At 33.6% G+C, this 15,290-nt stretch overlaps 1 protein-coding gene and 1 long non-coding RNA gene across 2 annotated transcripts in view; one reads left to right on the forward strand and one right to left on the reverse strand.

The window, feature by feature from the left end:
- Positions 1–15,290, reverse strand: part of LOC149908636 (uncharacterized) — a 306,382-nt gene that overhangs the window by 181,036 nt on the left and 110,056 nt on the right. The window lies entirely within an intron of this gene.
- Positions 1–15,290, forward strand: part of LOC149908640 (uncharacterized) — a 99,012-nt gene that overhangs the window by 75,673 nt on the left and 8,049 nt on the right. The window contains exon 3 of the mRNA XM_090102333.1: positions 6,776–6,911. Coding sequence (XP_089958459.1) covers positions 6,776–6,911 — 136 coding nt within the window. The remainder of the gene's footprint in view (positions 1–6,775; positions 6,912–15,290) is intronic.

Genomic DNA, 15,290 nt, shown 5'->3' on the forward strand with positions numbered 1-15,290 from the left:
AGATGGTAATTTCGCTAGAAGTGCCTTGTGCCAGACCCGATCGAAGGCTTTCGCTACATCCAAACTTACAGCCAATGCCTCCCCTTTACTCTCAACCGCCTCCGCCCATCTGTGAGTGAGGTACACCAAAAGATCACCAGTCGAGCGACCACTACGGAAACCGTATTGCCGGTCGCTTAACAGCTGGTTCTCCTCCAGATACCTCATGAGCTGGCAGTTAATAATGGATTCCATTATTTTGGAGAGTAAAGAAGTGACAGTGAAGTGATTGACAGCAGAAACTTATACTATGTTTATTAAAAACCACAGCCTCACAGGCCAAGGCTTAGATCGTCAGTCAACTCAACTTCTAACTCTATTTACGCACCTATTTATAATATGCAAACTAATTTACGAAACACTTGTTTGTTTATAATATACATACATAATAAATAAACTTAGAGACACATAGTTTTATTACTATTTTATTGACAGAAAGAGGTTATCTTCAAAATATTTTTTATCTCAACACACGCTATAAAGGTTTTGTTTCCATGTATATTTTCAACAGACAGTAAACATATTTTTATTATTATTTTGTTTTGAGAAGGGGCTCCCATAAAGGTTTAGGCGGTAATCCACCACGGTGGCCAATTTGTGTGGATTAGAACATGTCACGTGTCTTCGAAGTTTGCTACTTGGACAAGATTTTTTTTACTATATTTTCCTGTTAATAAATTGAAACCTCATAACTGGAAAGATGTAGTAGAGGAAACAGCAAAACAGTTGCGTCAGTAGGTATATTATATTAAAAACTAGCTTTGTGCCGCGGTTTTACCCGCTTTGCTTTGCTTCTATTAATCTTTGTGTGATGCCTGCAGTACCTTTCCTCTATTAATGGACTGTCTAATAGTGCTTTTTTTTTTTAATCGGATCCGTAGTTATTGAAATTAGAATGATGCAGCAAACAAACAATCTATTCAGTTTTATAATATTAAGACGTACATAATATTATATTATGTACTACATTACGTACCGTAATTATTATGTCTGTCCTGTATTGACCATTGCATTTGATTTCCTAGACGTCATGTTAAACACGAGTCCTACGGCAAAGCTTGTCAAAACCATACATATCTCGTATCCTACATATTATGAAGTACATAATAGTAATTATTAATTCAATATAATACATTATAATTAGCTTTTTTTTTCAATTAAAATAAGAAGATTGAAAACTTAAACAAAACAAACATTCTAGAGAACTACGAATCAGTAGATGACACATGTAAAATGTCGATTTTTTTACTTACGTTGTTTTACAAATAAATTTAATTAATAATGGCGATAAAACGTAAAATATGTCATTTTAAATTAACCAGTTCGTGTGTAACAATGAATGTTATAAATGTATTAAAATTAATATTAAATAATGTCCTCTGATATTTTCGTAATTGTTGGCTTATATTTTGTCAGATACTAATATGAAATATTTATGATGATAATTTTGTCGCGTTTTCATTAATACTTTTCAATTTCTTCATTTTTAAATATACTGAATATAAAATAATTATAATGCCTGGACTTCTGTAGAATTTGATTATAATTGTATGCTCACAATATAAAAATTAAAAACGTTTAAGAAATTATTTAATAGAACTGTTATTTCATGTCGTATTATAAATGGTAAAAAGTATAGACTAAATGCCATCCTATCTCAATTTTCAAACTTTATATGGCCTCTACATTAATTGTTTCCTCGTTATTATTTTCAATATTATCCATAAAACCCTGATAATATCCATAACATTCCGTCACATTTGGCCAACTCTTTAAAAGTTGTAAGTTCCCAAATATTGATACTTGGAAAGGAACTGGCCTTTTCTACCTTCTCCATAATCTATCCGAATTCAGAACTTTACACCAAAATAGACACATAATTCCCACTTATAAAGTGTGAAATATCTGTTAAAAACAAAACCCATTACACTCAAACAAACACTAGGTTATTTATCTTAACAGATAACATATAAAATATACTTGATCGTTTACAATGTCTGAAGATAATATCGTCGCTTCAGGCGAAACCCCGCTCTATTCCAACGCCCGGATCTCGACATAAATGTCAGACACAGAGATCACGCTTTACTAGTTTTATTTCGCTTTTAAACCTTCACAAAACGTACAAAGTTGATAACGTTAAGGGTCAATTAATTGCGATAATGCCGGCTTTTTTACGAGGTTTTGCCGGCTTGAAATAATATTGGGGATTGTTGGAATAGCTGTTTGCTTAATGTACAAATAGGGTATAAGCTTATAAGGGTTATTGCAAGTATTGTTGGTGTGTGTGAATATACGCCACGTTCAGGGTTAAAGCACATCATATACGGCTACACTGATCGATTTTCATGTGGACACGTAGTAGTAGGGGAGCCCAAGAGGGGATTTTGGGATTTACTCGAGCGCGTCAGATTACTATAAGGGACGGTACCTTAGCTATTCATTAGTACCTCTAGTCAATATGAGCAGTTATGGTTGGTGGGTGCGCTCAGGGGCCCCGCTGGAAAATTTGAATAATCCATAATTCCCTAAGGTTGAGCTCGAATCGTCAGATTAGCGAAATGGGGACTTCTTATATTGTAATTAACCCCCCCATATATTAATCTGACGTGCTCGAATAATATTACTTTAATTTTTTACCCTTTCTTCATAGCGATTAAATCGCCACTTAAATCCTCAGATTAACGTATACTTTTTTTCAGTGACGTCCTGGAGCATGCAAAATATCAATATCTAACGCGCTTGAGTATTTCCAAGCCAATTTTTTTCTTTTTTAAATTAAAAAAAATCAAAAAACCCTTCCCCACCGCTAAAAGTGAAAACATTATAGGGCCTTTTTTTCTCGCTATGTACCTACCAATTCTAATAGGTTCCCGTGACGCTCGAGTAAATCCATATTTAGCATCCTGGGCTCCCCTACTATAGGTGATCAGCCTTCTGTATCCTGCCAGATCTTTCTTTTTTGTTTGTCTCCTCCGGGAATCCAATCATGACTCTCCATTGCGTTAACCATGACCTACCTAGTAAGCAGATTGGATTGGATTGGAAAAATATTGATTACAACAGTATATTGATTAGTGTTATCTAGTAAATACTAATGAAAGAAATATTTAGGTCACGGTATAGACGGCTGAACACCTAGTAATTGCAATGATAATTAATAGTAAAATCGATCGGTGTAACAGATATAAAACGCTCCATATTCAACGATTTTATTTCATCTTTTTGAGCAAGCCTGATGCAGGATCATAAGTGATATAAATACTGCCTATTAGGTACCTAAATAGTGAAATTCAAGTCAAAATCCATTGTGTTATATCAGATACTAGCGACCCGCCCCGGCTTCGCACGGGTGCAATGCTGATACTAAAAACACTACAGAAAAACTGTGAACGTAGTATATATATAAAAACATAGCGGCCCGCTCCGGCTTCGCACGGGTATAAAATAGATAGCCGGGCCGCGGCCGGACGGTACCGCCGCAAACGCTACGTCCCGCAATTTTTAAATCTGTAATATCTTCGAAAATATTCACTTAAATCATACGGTGTAAAGTGCCATATAGATCTATATTAAATGAACAATGTATTCAAGGTATTTAATTGGTTAAGGATTAATGCTGTATTGGTTAAAATCGCTTCGAAAATTAGCCATTATTTGTCGTAAAAAGTAAATGACAAAAAAAAGTTATTGTGGGTTATCCATAAGAGATAGACATATACCATCACGGACTTTTCTGTAGACCTTTTCAATGTGTATAATACTTAGTACATTATTTTGATATAACTCGTAGGGTTCAGCCTGCGTTTGCAATGTAAGCGGAAAAAATGTAATTTTTTACGACCTCACATTAGAAACCTCAAAAATAACAGTACTTCTCCACTATTTAATGGATGTTATTAAACATATAAACCTTCCTCTTGAATCACTCTATCTATTAAAAAAAACCGCATCAAAATCCGTTGCGTAGTTTCAAAGATTTAAGCGTACAAAGGGACATAGGGACATAGGGACAGGGAAAGCGACTTTGCTTTATACTATGTAGTGATAGTGATAGCAACAATGAAACAAGCAGACGGACACTTCTAATAATTTCTACTTCGATATAATAAAAATATTATGTAATCCATATTATAAGGCATTTCATGAAAAAGATGTATGAAGCGTATACGCGTATATAAGTAGACAGTTAAATTCTTCAATAAATTCATTTATTTATTTATATTTAAAAGGGCGGTCATCGGAAGAGATTCCTCTAACAATATTTTTGTTTGAATTTCTTTATTTACCATGGAGCAATCGTGTCAAGGAATTTTGTAATAAAAATATCAGCATACATTCGAAACACGACTAGGGGTAGTTTCCTTCTGAATCCCTATAGTTTGCTCAGTCCCTTCGGATTGGTTTATGATTATGTACCTTTTGAAGTCCTACAACATACAATCGGCCCTCCATTTTTATTTATAGAATAATGTTTGTATCACAAATCCCTCCAGCCATTTCCTACTCCTTATTTGGTGGTTTGTATTAAATTTCTGTTTTGATCAAAGTGTTTCAATGTGGGGGAGAAATTGACATTTCTGTAGCGGGTGCCGGGAAATAAGATCATGTTGAAGTTACGAGTATTGCCACTGTAGCTTACAATTTTGTTAGTGTATTTTATAATGATGTTCTGTGGATTTATCTTTTGATGTTGTTGTTTATTTTTTATGCATGGTGAGCGACGTGTTATTACGGTATCACTATACATAAAAAAAGAAACGCTAGTGAGATACATTTAATATATAGCACAATATGCATCCATATCTGTGTTAAATAAACCATTTTAACACATAGTTAATTACTATAGATGTTTTTTTCTGTTATTGGTGTAAACAACAAATATTATCAATAACTCATCTAAATTAGTGGATTAAGAGGGGTTAGGCGGTCAGCGAAAATTTAGCTATTCGCGCCTTAGGTGAGGGGTGAGGGGGTCCGCGTTTAGTATGGAATCAACGTGCTCGAAACTAAAAATCGTAAGCGCCATTCACATTTTTATCAAAAAGTGAGTGAAAATATTTAGTATTTTCTAAATCTAAAACTGTCACGAAATCGAGAATGTAAATACCTATGTATTTGTGATTTTATACGAATTATTATCGTAAAATACGGTTGTAATGAGCATTTATATGAGGTAAATAATGCATTTATATTTAGAGGTAACTTCAGGATTTTTTTTATATCGAGCAAAATTTTTCCAACCGTGTTTTTGAAACAGTCATCCCATCACACATACGTTCTATAGATAATACATAGAAGAAATTTCAGTGCGAAAAAACTTCAATATTTTCAATTATAACTCATAGATAGCAGTCCATTTTGCCGTTTTAACCTACTAAGGGCCCTTAAATGTACCTACCTACTCCCGGCATTCGTCCTTACTTCTAATACATCATGGGCTGATTATTTTGACATAATCTACCTAATGAAATGTTATGAGATGTTTTTTAATGAACATTGCACATAGTATCCAACTTAAGTAGTACAATTTTATACAGGTTACATATTATAGGTACATAGTATATGTAATACTAGCTTCCGCCCACGACTTTGTACGTGCATCCCCGTTTTTCCTCGTTCCCGCAAGAATTTCGGGAAATCCCTTCTTAGCGGATGCCTACGTCCTAACATCTACCTGCATGCCAAATTTCAGCCCGATAAGTCCAGTGGTTTGGGCTGTGCGTTGATAGATCACTATATCAGTCACCTTTGAGTTTTATATATATATATAGATTATTGTTATTACCTACCGAGTACCTACCAGTAAAATGATAATTTATAGTAGTAATAACAACGAAAAACCCAAGTTATAAAGATTTAAATAAAATATTATAAAATTATTTAAATGTATTCTAGAAAAAAGCTAGCGTTACTAACACGAAACTATAATAGATTTATTATGTGTGTGATTACACGCATCGCAAGAAAACACTGAATTTCAATTAACGAGAGTGAACTCTATCTCAGCCTACACAATATATTACCTATTAAGGGCCGATTTTTCAATGCTTGGATAAAACTTATCCGTCCAATAAAGTAGATATTACACGATAATATTAAAATGCCACGTAAACTGTCAAATACGGGCAATTAGAATACGTTTTTAAAATGGTAGTTTTATAGATTATTCGACGAATAAGTTTTATCCAAGCATTGAAAATTCAGCCATAAATGTATTTAATCATCATCATTATAATATGTATTTGTAATCCTATTTAAATTAATATTTTTAAATCGTTCAATGTATCTGTAATGTAGGTCGATAATTAATATAATATTATGTAAACGATACAAAGATTATAATTATTATCTACCTGGATTTTAGGTACATAGGTATAATATATTATATAGTATATATGATAAAGGTGACGTGATGTTTTCTTAAAAACCTCGTGCTTGCCTCAGCAACTTTTGGTTCGAATTGAAAAAAAATATATTTGTGTGTGATAATCCACACACGGTGGAATAAGGTGTAATCGTTAAGTAGATATGCACATGCGATTATTCCATGTCATTTGCAGATATTAAAATACTTTAAATGCTTTAAATGACAATAATATTTTATTTCCTATATCACGCTACGAACAAAAAAAACGTAGAGCATAGCATGAATGATACTTAAATGTAGCAAACATCATAAAAATAATCCTTTGAAAGACAAAATTGATCACTTTACAATAATAACACTTTTCAGATGAACCGCTCAAACGGTTCTCAAGTGCTCCTCCGGCGCATGGATCTAGGCCTCGCTGGTAACTTCAGCTGCGAAGTCACAGCCGAGTCGCCATCCTTCGCCACGCAGATTGCTACCAAGTTTATTGATGTTATTGGTAAGTGTAATTACCTAAAGCGATATAAATTATTAATTAAGAATATTATAAATGTTAGAATTGCTTACCTGGTGGTAAGCAACCAACACAACCTATGAACATACAACGCCTCGGTAAATAGTTATCAACTTTAAATATTATGGAATAAATAACAGCTTGATCAGAGGAGAATTAAAAATGTTTGAAAAAAAGATATACACACTTTTAGCACCAAGAATATCGATTCTGTCATATCGAACTGTATCGACAATGAAAATTTTTAAATAAATAATGAAAGCGAACAAAACATTGAAGACAAAATGTTCCCCACAGCAGCATGTATTGCAGAATTCCTGCTTTAAATCGATTAGAAATGTGTCCTGATTCGAACAGTATAGCCTAAAAAATAGAGGATGCATAAATTCCCGTAACGGTGAAAATGAATACGAACGTTCGTCATTATAAAGAGTGGTATACGCAGAGTACTTAAACAAATTATGATGTACACAAGTTTTTCAACTTTTTAAATGATTAATGATTATATTATGTATCTACGTGTTATTTTTTTTACTTTTGTACCAAATTTCAGTTTTAATCTATGGTTTTATGGCAATTTATGCATGCTTATAACAGAAACGTTACAGTAGTGAACCTGCGTCTTGTACAATATTACGAAATAAACAATATTTTAATAAGTGGATATAAATAAATAAAAATTCTTTATTGACAAAACATTTTCAATTTTGAGATATTGAAGTCTCCGACTCCCAAACTATAGGTAAAAACCTGTACAGGATGTCGTTTTTAACAGGTAAAAAATATAAATCGTCTCAAAATAATTTACCTTCTTTCCATACTTATCTTTCGCTAATCAACTGATGTTAATATGCATTGTAAAATTAATTCGCGGAATTAACTGATGATAATAATATGCATAATAAGGGCGTAGGGATGTGACGACCCCATCGCCCACGGTTGGAATATCTATTGTCTACGTGACAATAGATATTCCACCCGTGCAATCAGTCAACCCGCAGGACACCTTGTGGCGGGGTGTCGGGGAGTAGCAACCCCGCGGGAACCGAGTGCTCCCGGGGGAGGCCCCTGTCTTCATCTCCGGCTCGCCTTCACCGGCCGGTCGGAGTGAAGCCTGACGAGGACAGGACCCCCACCCTCTGGCTTGCCTTAACCGGCCGGCCAGAGTGGAGTCGCGAGAGCTTTTAACTCGAAGGGTGGATGCGAATCGTAAGTGGCGAGTGGGCACGTGATGCTGGACCCTCAGGGAGCGCGTGATCGTAGTTTAAAGTCCAGGGACGCCTCTCCACCCTTAGCTGCTCACAATATGTTGCCCCCTTGTCGCACTTTTGCAGCGACTTATTTCGGGGGCCCATACAGTGAGAGGGCGAGTCACCACCTGCCAACATATTTTTACTTTATTTTAGTAGAAAGGCAGGTGCCATAGTTTCCCATAGTCCCCAATACCAGTCCATTTAGCATCCCAATCCATAGCCCAATTATTAAATTTCCATACCCTGCAATAGTCCTACATCGGCCGCGGACTGCCTAGGGCTGTATCTCTATAGTGCAGTCATGGGCAGGCTGCGGCTGGTGTCCCACAACACATTAAAATTCTCGAAAGGGCCTCTGCGTGTTGGATCCGTGTCCCCACGGAAGCCTTCCAAAGATCCGGGTACCGTCCTTCTGGGGGTACCCGAGTATTATGGATATGAGATACATAATAATGTACAACCGCTTTTTAATCTTCCAAAAAATGTTCTATCACCCATAAGCCTGTAATTTATCAAAATTGTACCGCAAACAAAATGTGAATAAAATTGTCACTTTTGTACCTTCTATTATTGTCGAGCCAATTTAATAGGCAACATTTGACGTCTATCAATTTTATCTTCGAAGAGAGGTAACCTGCTTAAAAACATCGATTAAAGTGAATTAATCGATACGGATTTGAAACATTTGTCAATCGAATTTATTAATTTATGATGATTTTTATTCCCAAGTAATCAATGCATTCGATTCTAGATGTCAAATTTCGATTTTTAGAGTAACGTCTCTGGTATTTAAAAAGAAAAAAGGTTTATTGACACAAAATTGTAGTGACGTCAGTTCTTCAATTCAGAAATTGTATATTATGTTTAGAATGGTTTTATCAGTAAAATGAAATCTTAAAATTACTTGTATCGGTCATTATTATTATAAATATGTAGTCGTAATTGAAAAAAGTTAAGCAAATGTGCAGTTCTAACAAAACGAAATATCATGTTATTCTATGTCGTCGTTACTAGGTTACGTTCTTGAATTTTGTTGAACTGTCAAATGTTGCCTATTAAAATGGCTCTACTATACTTATCTTATACAGTAGCACCTCGTTAAGTCGAACCTCGATAAGTCAAAAACCTCCAAATCTCGAAAAAATGTCTTGTTCCCTTCCCTTCAAACCCGAAAACCTCCGTAACTTGAAATCTTGGCCCTCTGTTAGTCGAAATAATCACCGAGTCCCTCCAAGCCATTTTGGTACATATTTTCACTCTATAACTCGAAAAATTAAATTTGACCTCTGTATCTCGAACATGGCAACATTTTATTTTACAATCTTTATAACTTGATCATTTGGACTTTAACAACTTGCCGACAGTGCAGTACACTATAATTGTTTCTTAGAAAACATTTTAGGAGTATGCGATAATAAATTTATGACTCGCGTAAAAACGTGTTTGCATTAAGTAGGTATCTGATGACGAAATTATCGATTCAGTAGCTCAGAAAACCGATACTAATGATTAAGATGACATAGAAGACGTGAATAGTACATGCCCTCCATGCGTTTCCATCAAAGAGGCAAGAACCGCATTGAATACCTACCTTACGAAATTTTATAGAGCAAACCAGTATCTCTGTTCTTTATAGATTAGACAATGCTAGAGAACAACCAAATTATCTAAAGCAAAAAAAATACTGACTTTTTAATGCCATATTTTTTATTTTAAAATGATTTGAAATAATGTTGATTTATAAGTAATAAAAACATGTTTGTCACCTCTGCAAGTTGAATTTTAATGTACTTTACCTCTCTAACTCAAAATTTATAAGAATAAACCTCAAACTCTTTATGTCGAATCAAAATCCGCCTAAGTCGAAATCCTCCATAAGTTGAAAACTCTATAACTCGAATTTTTTGGCGTCTCCCTTGATATTCGACTTATAGAGGTGCTACTGTATAAAAGAAATACCATTTTGACAGCATCAAATCATCTATCTTTCTTGTTTATCGTTGGCGAGAAATTAAATGATTAATTAGGTCACTGTCAAGAGCTTCGAGAACGGAATATAGCTTTTATAAAAGAATCTTTACTGACCCAATATTTAATTTTATGCCTTTTTTATTAGAAAAATTGAAACGTATTATGAAATATTGTTTCAAGCGATAGCGATACAATTTACTTCTGCTTGATATAATTCGATTTCAATTAGTTTTAATTAACAATACGAAAATGTTATATTCATCGATATAAACTGATAAATAATTAGTTTTACTTCTAAAATATCTGATAACATAATACTTGAAACGCTTGCTATTAATCTTTAAATCAAAATTAAATACTTTATAAACAATAAATTTATTACATAGAATTGTATTTATAACTAGCTGTGCTCCGCGGTTTCACCCGCATTGCTCCGCTCCTGTGATGATATAATAATATAGCCTATAAGCCTTCCTCGATAAAATATGGGCTATCTAACACCGAAATAATTTTTCAAATCGGACCAGTAGTTCCTGAGATTAGCGCGTTCAAACAAACAAACAAACTCTTCAGCTTTAAAATATTAAGAATAGATTATGCAAAGTTCATAGTAAATATTTAACACACTTTGACTAAACTAAAGCGTAGTCCTTCAGAACATCGAACAACAAGAACCACTCGTACAATTAATGACAATGCAGATAAACATTACTAAGGAATATATTACCGTTTGCACTACGAATCAAACTGCTCCAGCAATTTGTCCGTCTGTACATCATTGTCTGAGTTAGAAGCTTAATTCACTTGTTCTGATGCTAACGATGTTACTAGTTAGTTTTGTAATCAAGAGAGCGATCTTGTATCCGATAGATTGTAATACGGGTTTGAGCATTTTGTAGCCCCCGTACCATAATGTATAAAGCAGTATTAATTCCAGTGTGGAAAAGTGACAGCGCTATACGGGTCGTCTAGCGCCATCACTTTCCCACCCTGGAAATAATACTGCTATGATATCAACCCCCATGTCCTGATTTGGGATACGGAATGTTACAGTATTCATGTTTTAACAACTTAACTGAAAATGTCTACATTGTACATTAGGACATGAATGTTATAAATATGTTGGAGACCTTTTTAAGCGTTTTAATCTAAGTCTATTTTAACTATTTACGTTTAATGTATGTGCCCCCATATACAATTTATTTGAGATCCAAAAGCTAGATGTATTTATAATATGAATAAAGAAATATATCTATACTAATATTATAAAGAGGAAATATTTGTAATTATATGTATGTATGTATGTATGGTTTTCACGCATAAACTATCAATACAATCTTTAGACCCTGAGAAAGAACATAGGTTACCTTTTATTGCGAAATATGTACCACGGGCGAAGCCGGGGCGGACCGCTAGTATAAAATATATTTTTACATTTTTATGGAGAGAATCTTAACTTCAAATTTGTAATGCTTCCAAAAGCGTCAACACAATCCAATACACCTATAATATTCAATTTATCATACTTATTACTTTTACACGTGGATTCGTGTAATAGCGGTGTACGGTTTCTGTAGTTTTCTATTTCATTTCATTCCAGTTTAGTTTTATTATCGCGAGGTTATCTTGTTCAATGATTTCTATGAAAATTTCTCAAAATTAGCTCCGATTATAAGCAATGAATGGATAAACAACTCACCTTAAGATTGTTTTTTTTTTTTTACTACAGTTCGTGGTCTGGAAGAAATTATTGCTATTGCTACATTTACTACATATATTATTTAGTAGCCAGGAAGAGACAGCTTCCTATATTCGTTTCTAGTTAACTATGTGCTGTATTATCTATACTAATATTATAAAGCTGAAGAGTTTGTTTGTTTGAACGAGCTAATCTCAGGAACTTCTGGTCCGATTTGAAAAATTCTTTCAGTTTTGGATAGCCCATTTATCAAGAAAGGTTATAGGCTATATATCATCACGCTAAAAGCAACAGGAGCGGAGCAATGCGGGTCAAAGCGCGGCGCACAGTTAGTAATTAATATTACTGTTGATAATTAATAGAAGAGTACTTTTAATAATTATTATGAATATTTTCAACGATTTGGACGTGCTAGTTCAATATTATGCTCATCTGCAAATTAAATTTTAATTACAATTATATCAATCACTCATGCGAAGGTTATTCGTTTTGAAGTTTTGTACGGTCAGCAAAAACAACTTTTAATTGTGGCATAAAATCAATTACGAATGTCACTTTAGTGTTAAAAATGATTTAATTTTATGGAAGCATGTATTATTGGTATATTTATTATTCTATCAACATTATTTAGTTATATATTTTTAATGAAATACAACCTACACATGGATAATGGATATAATACAATATTGCACATCCTTATAGTACATTTCTAATATCTCTGATCTAATGAACTGATTTCTTATTCATCATATGTAAAACAAAAAGTAAAAACAAGATAATTCTTTGCTATATTTCTTAAGCTCAATGGAATTCAAGACCCAGAAGGAAATAAAATGCAAAATCTACCTCGAACAAAAGGTGATGTTATATGTTTTGCATTTCAGTTAAGCGTAAATTAAAAAAGGACATTATATATCACAGAGCACGCGAGGATCTGAACAAAGATTTGTAAAGGACATTGTGCATAGAGCCGAGAATATTGTGTTGAAAAACATATTCTTTGGAATATGAAGCATTGTTATGATTTATGAATCTACTCTTATTTAAATGTAACAATGTGCTTTTTGGATTTAGGATTCATATGGAAGAATTGTTTAGGATGACTAGACTAACTCTAGTCTAGTCTATCAGACTCAAGTTAATTGTTACTGTCACAATGATAAAAAAGGATCCTTGCTTTTGGTGATGTGTGATTTAATAGAGTCATTACTTACGGACGCATGAATTATTTTTTTATAATAATATTTTACCAAATGTAATAAAATCGCAAGACATCAAATTGATACTTATAGTATTAGGATCTGTAGTCACGGCAGTTCATATTTTAAACAAACTGTAGTATGTAAATAATTAGCATATTTTGTATTAATTTGAGCACATAGATTGAGGAGAATTTTGAGATGACTTTGTTTGAATTGGATAGAAAGGTGACAATAAACACGAACAGAAAGTGCTGGGAGAAAACTAGTATTATTAGTATCTACATACTATAAATGATTACTGCCTTCTGAATATACAATATCCATCAAATATGTTAATAAGTAAAACAGTAAACTGGTAGGAACCAAGAACTTATACGCTTTAACTGTAAAGAAAACAAAATCAATTTATAACGAACTGTATGCTATAAACGGCATTTATAAACTGTTCAAGATATAATAATAAAGTAACAGTTTATTTGCTCGAATTGAGAATTAGAGCAAAATTGAGCCAACAGGAGCATAAAATGTCAGAGTTCTAGAGAAATGATGCTTGCGTCTCTCTCTCTATTATCAAATGCTATTCCAGGTAATTTTGGATCAAAGATAAACTGTTAATGTAACCTGTTTATAGATTAAGTTTAGTCAAATTCTATGAATAAACTTAAACTGAGGGCACCTGAATTTTCATAGATTAAAGTGAGGTTAGTGAAATTCGATGAAATGCTGTTATGGAGTAATTTGTGTTAATGCATGTTTTGAATATAATTAAATGGTTAAACGAACTTACCTGTAAGTGAAGTTCTACCATAATTATACGAAGCTCCTTGTCTGAGACGGTTTTTACTATGGTAGTCTACGGTTTCATGCTAGTAGCCATCACAATGTATCCAAGCTAAAAAAAAAAAAAACAAAAACACGACAATATCCGGAACGCAACTGTCAAACTTCATTACTTTTAAAGCAAGAAGTTTCATGAACAACTCAGACTTGGTCAGAGGTGGGTAGGGTGGGAACAGGTACCGTCTCAGACAAGGAGCTTCGTATAATTATGGTAGAACTTCACTTACAGGTAAGTTCGTTTAACCATTTAATTATACTCTCTCCTTGTCTGAGACGGTTTTTACTATGGTAGATGTTTAAAGATTCATGAGTTGTGAATGAAACCATTTATAATAAATCAAATGAATTTTTTATTTATTTCAAAATATTACAAATATTCTTATAACTAGAGACAAGTTTTTCTTAAATATTTGTACTCAGATTACAAATAGTATCAGAGAAGGATAAAGGATCTTCTATTATAGGCCTATTGTAAAACCTAGCAAATACAGAAGAACCTCTAGACCAGCCAGCAGTCTTACGGATAAGGTCTATGCTAAGACCCGCCCTGTTTGCTGCCGACGTAGTCGCGTGTCTGGTACTATGGGCAGAAAAAACAGACACATCTATCCCAGATTCACACAATACGGATTTTATCCAACGACTTATTGTTTGAGATGAAGCCTTCTTATATGGTTTTTTAAATGTTAAAATCAGGTGATCTATGTTTTGCCTTAATTTTTCTGTGGCTTTTAAATAAATTTTTATAATTTCTACAGGGCAGATTTCTTTTTCCGTAAACGACTGCAAATGTAAGATTGGTTGAAATGAATTTTTATTTGACGTTTTTATAATGTCTGGGATTTTAATTTGAACTCCGCTTTGTGTAAATTTAATATTTGATACTTTTATTAGGGACAGTGTTTGAACCCTATGTCCCGTAGTAAGAGCTAACATTATAACAAGTTTTTTAGTAGCCCTTTGTAAATCCAAATTATTATTCGTATAATTTTTACCTATATATTCTAATACTAAGCCTGGGTCCCAAGTCATATTATATTTTGGTTTAGGTGGTTTCATTTTAAACACACCTTTTAAGAATCTTTTTATTCTATCATCTGCACTAACTTTCGGTCCCATTATTAATACAATAGCTGATCTAATGGTATTAAGGGTACCATATGAGGCACCTGAGTTAAAACGTTCACTTAAAAAATTTAAAATAAATGGGACTGAAGTTTGAAAAGGATCTAATTTAAACCTATTACAAAAACTCCACCATAATTTAAGAGAGCTATCATATTGTTTGATAGTATTGCTAGATAGTGAATTTAACATAATTCCTAAGGCTGAGTTTGGAGTGCCCCGTCTCACGAACGCCTCGCTGACAGCAGCCCTGCAGCCAGGGTAAGTTGTTGAT

Source organism: Colias eurytheme, chromosome 5 (genome assembly GCF_061535395.1).
Source record: "Colias eurytheme isolate Ceu_HAF_F1 chromosome 5, ilColEury1 Martin Lab GWU primary, whole genome shotgun sequence".
NCBI lineage: Eukaryota > Metazoa > Arthropoda > Insecta > Lepidoptera > Pieridae > Colias > Colias eurytheme.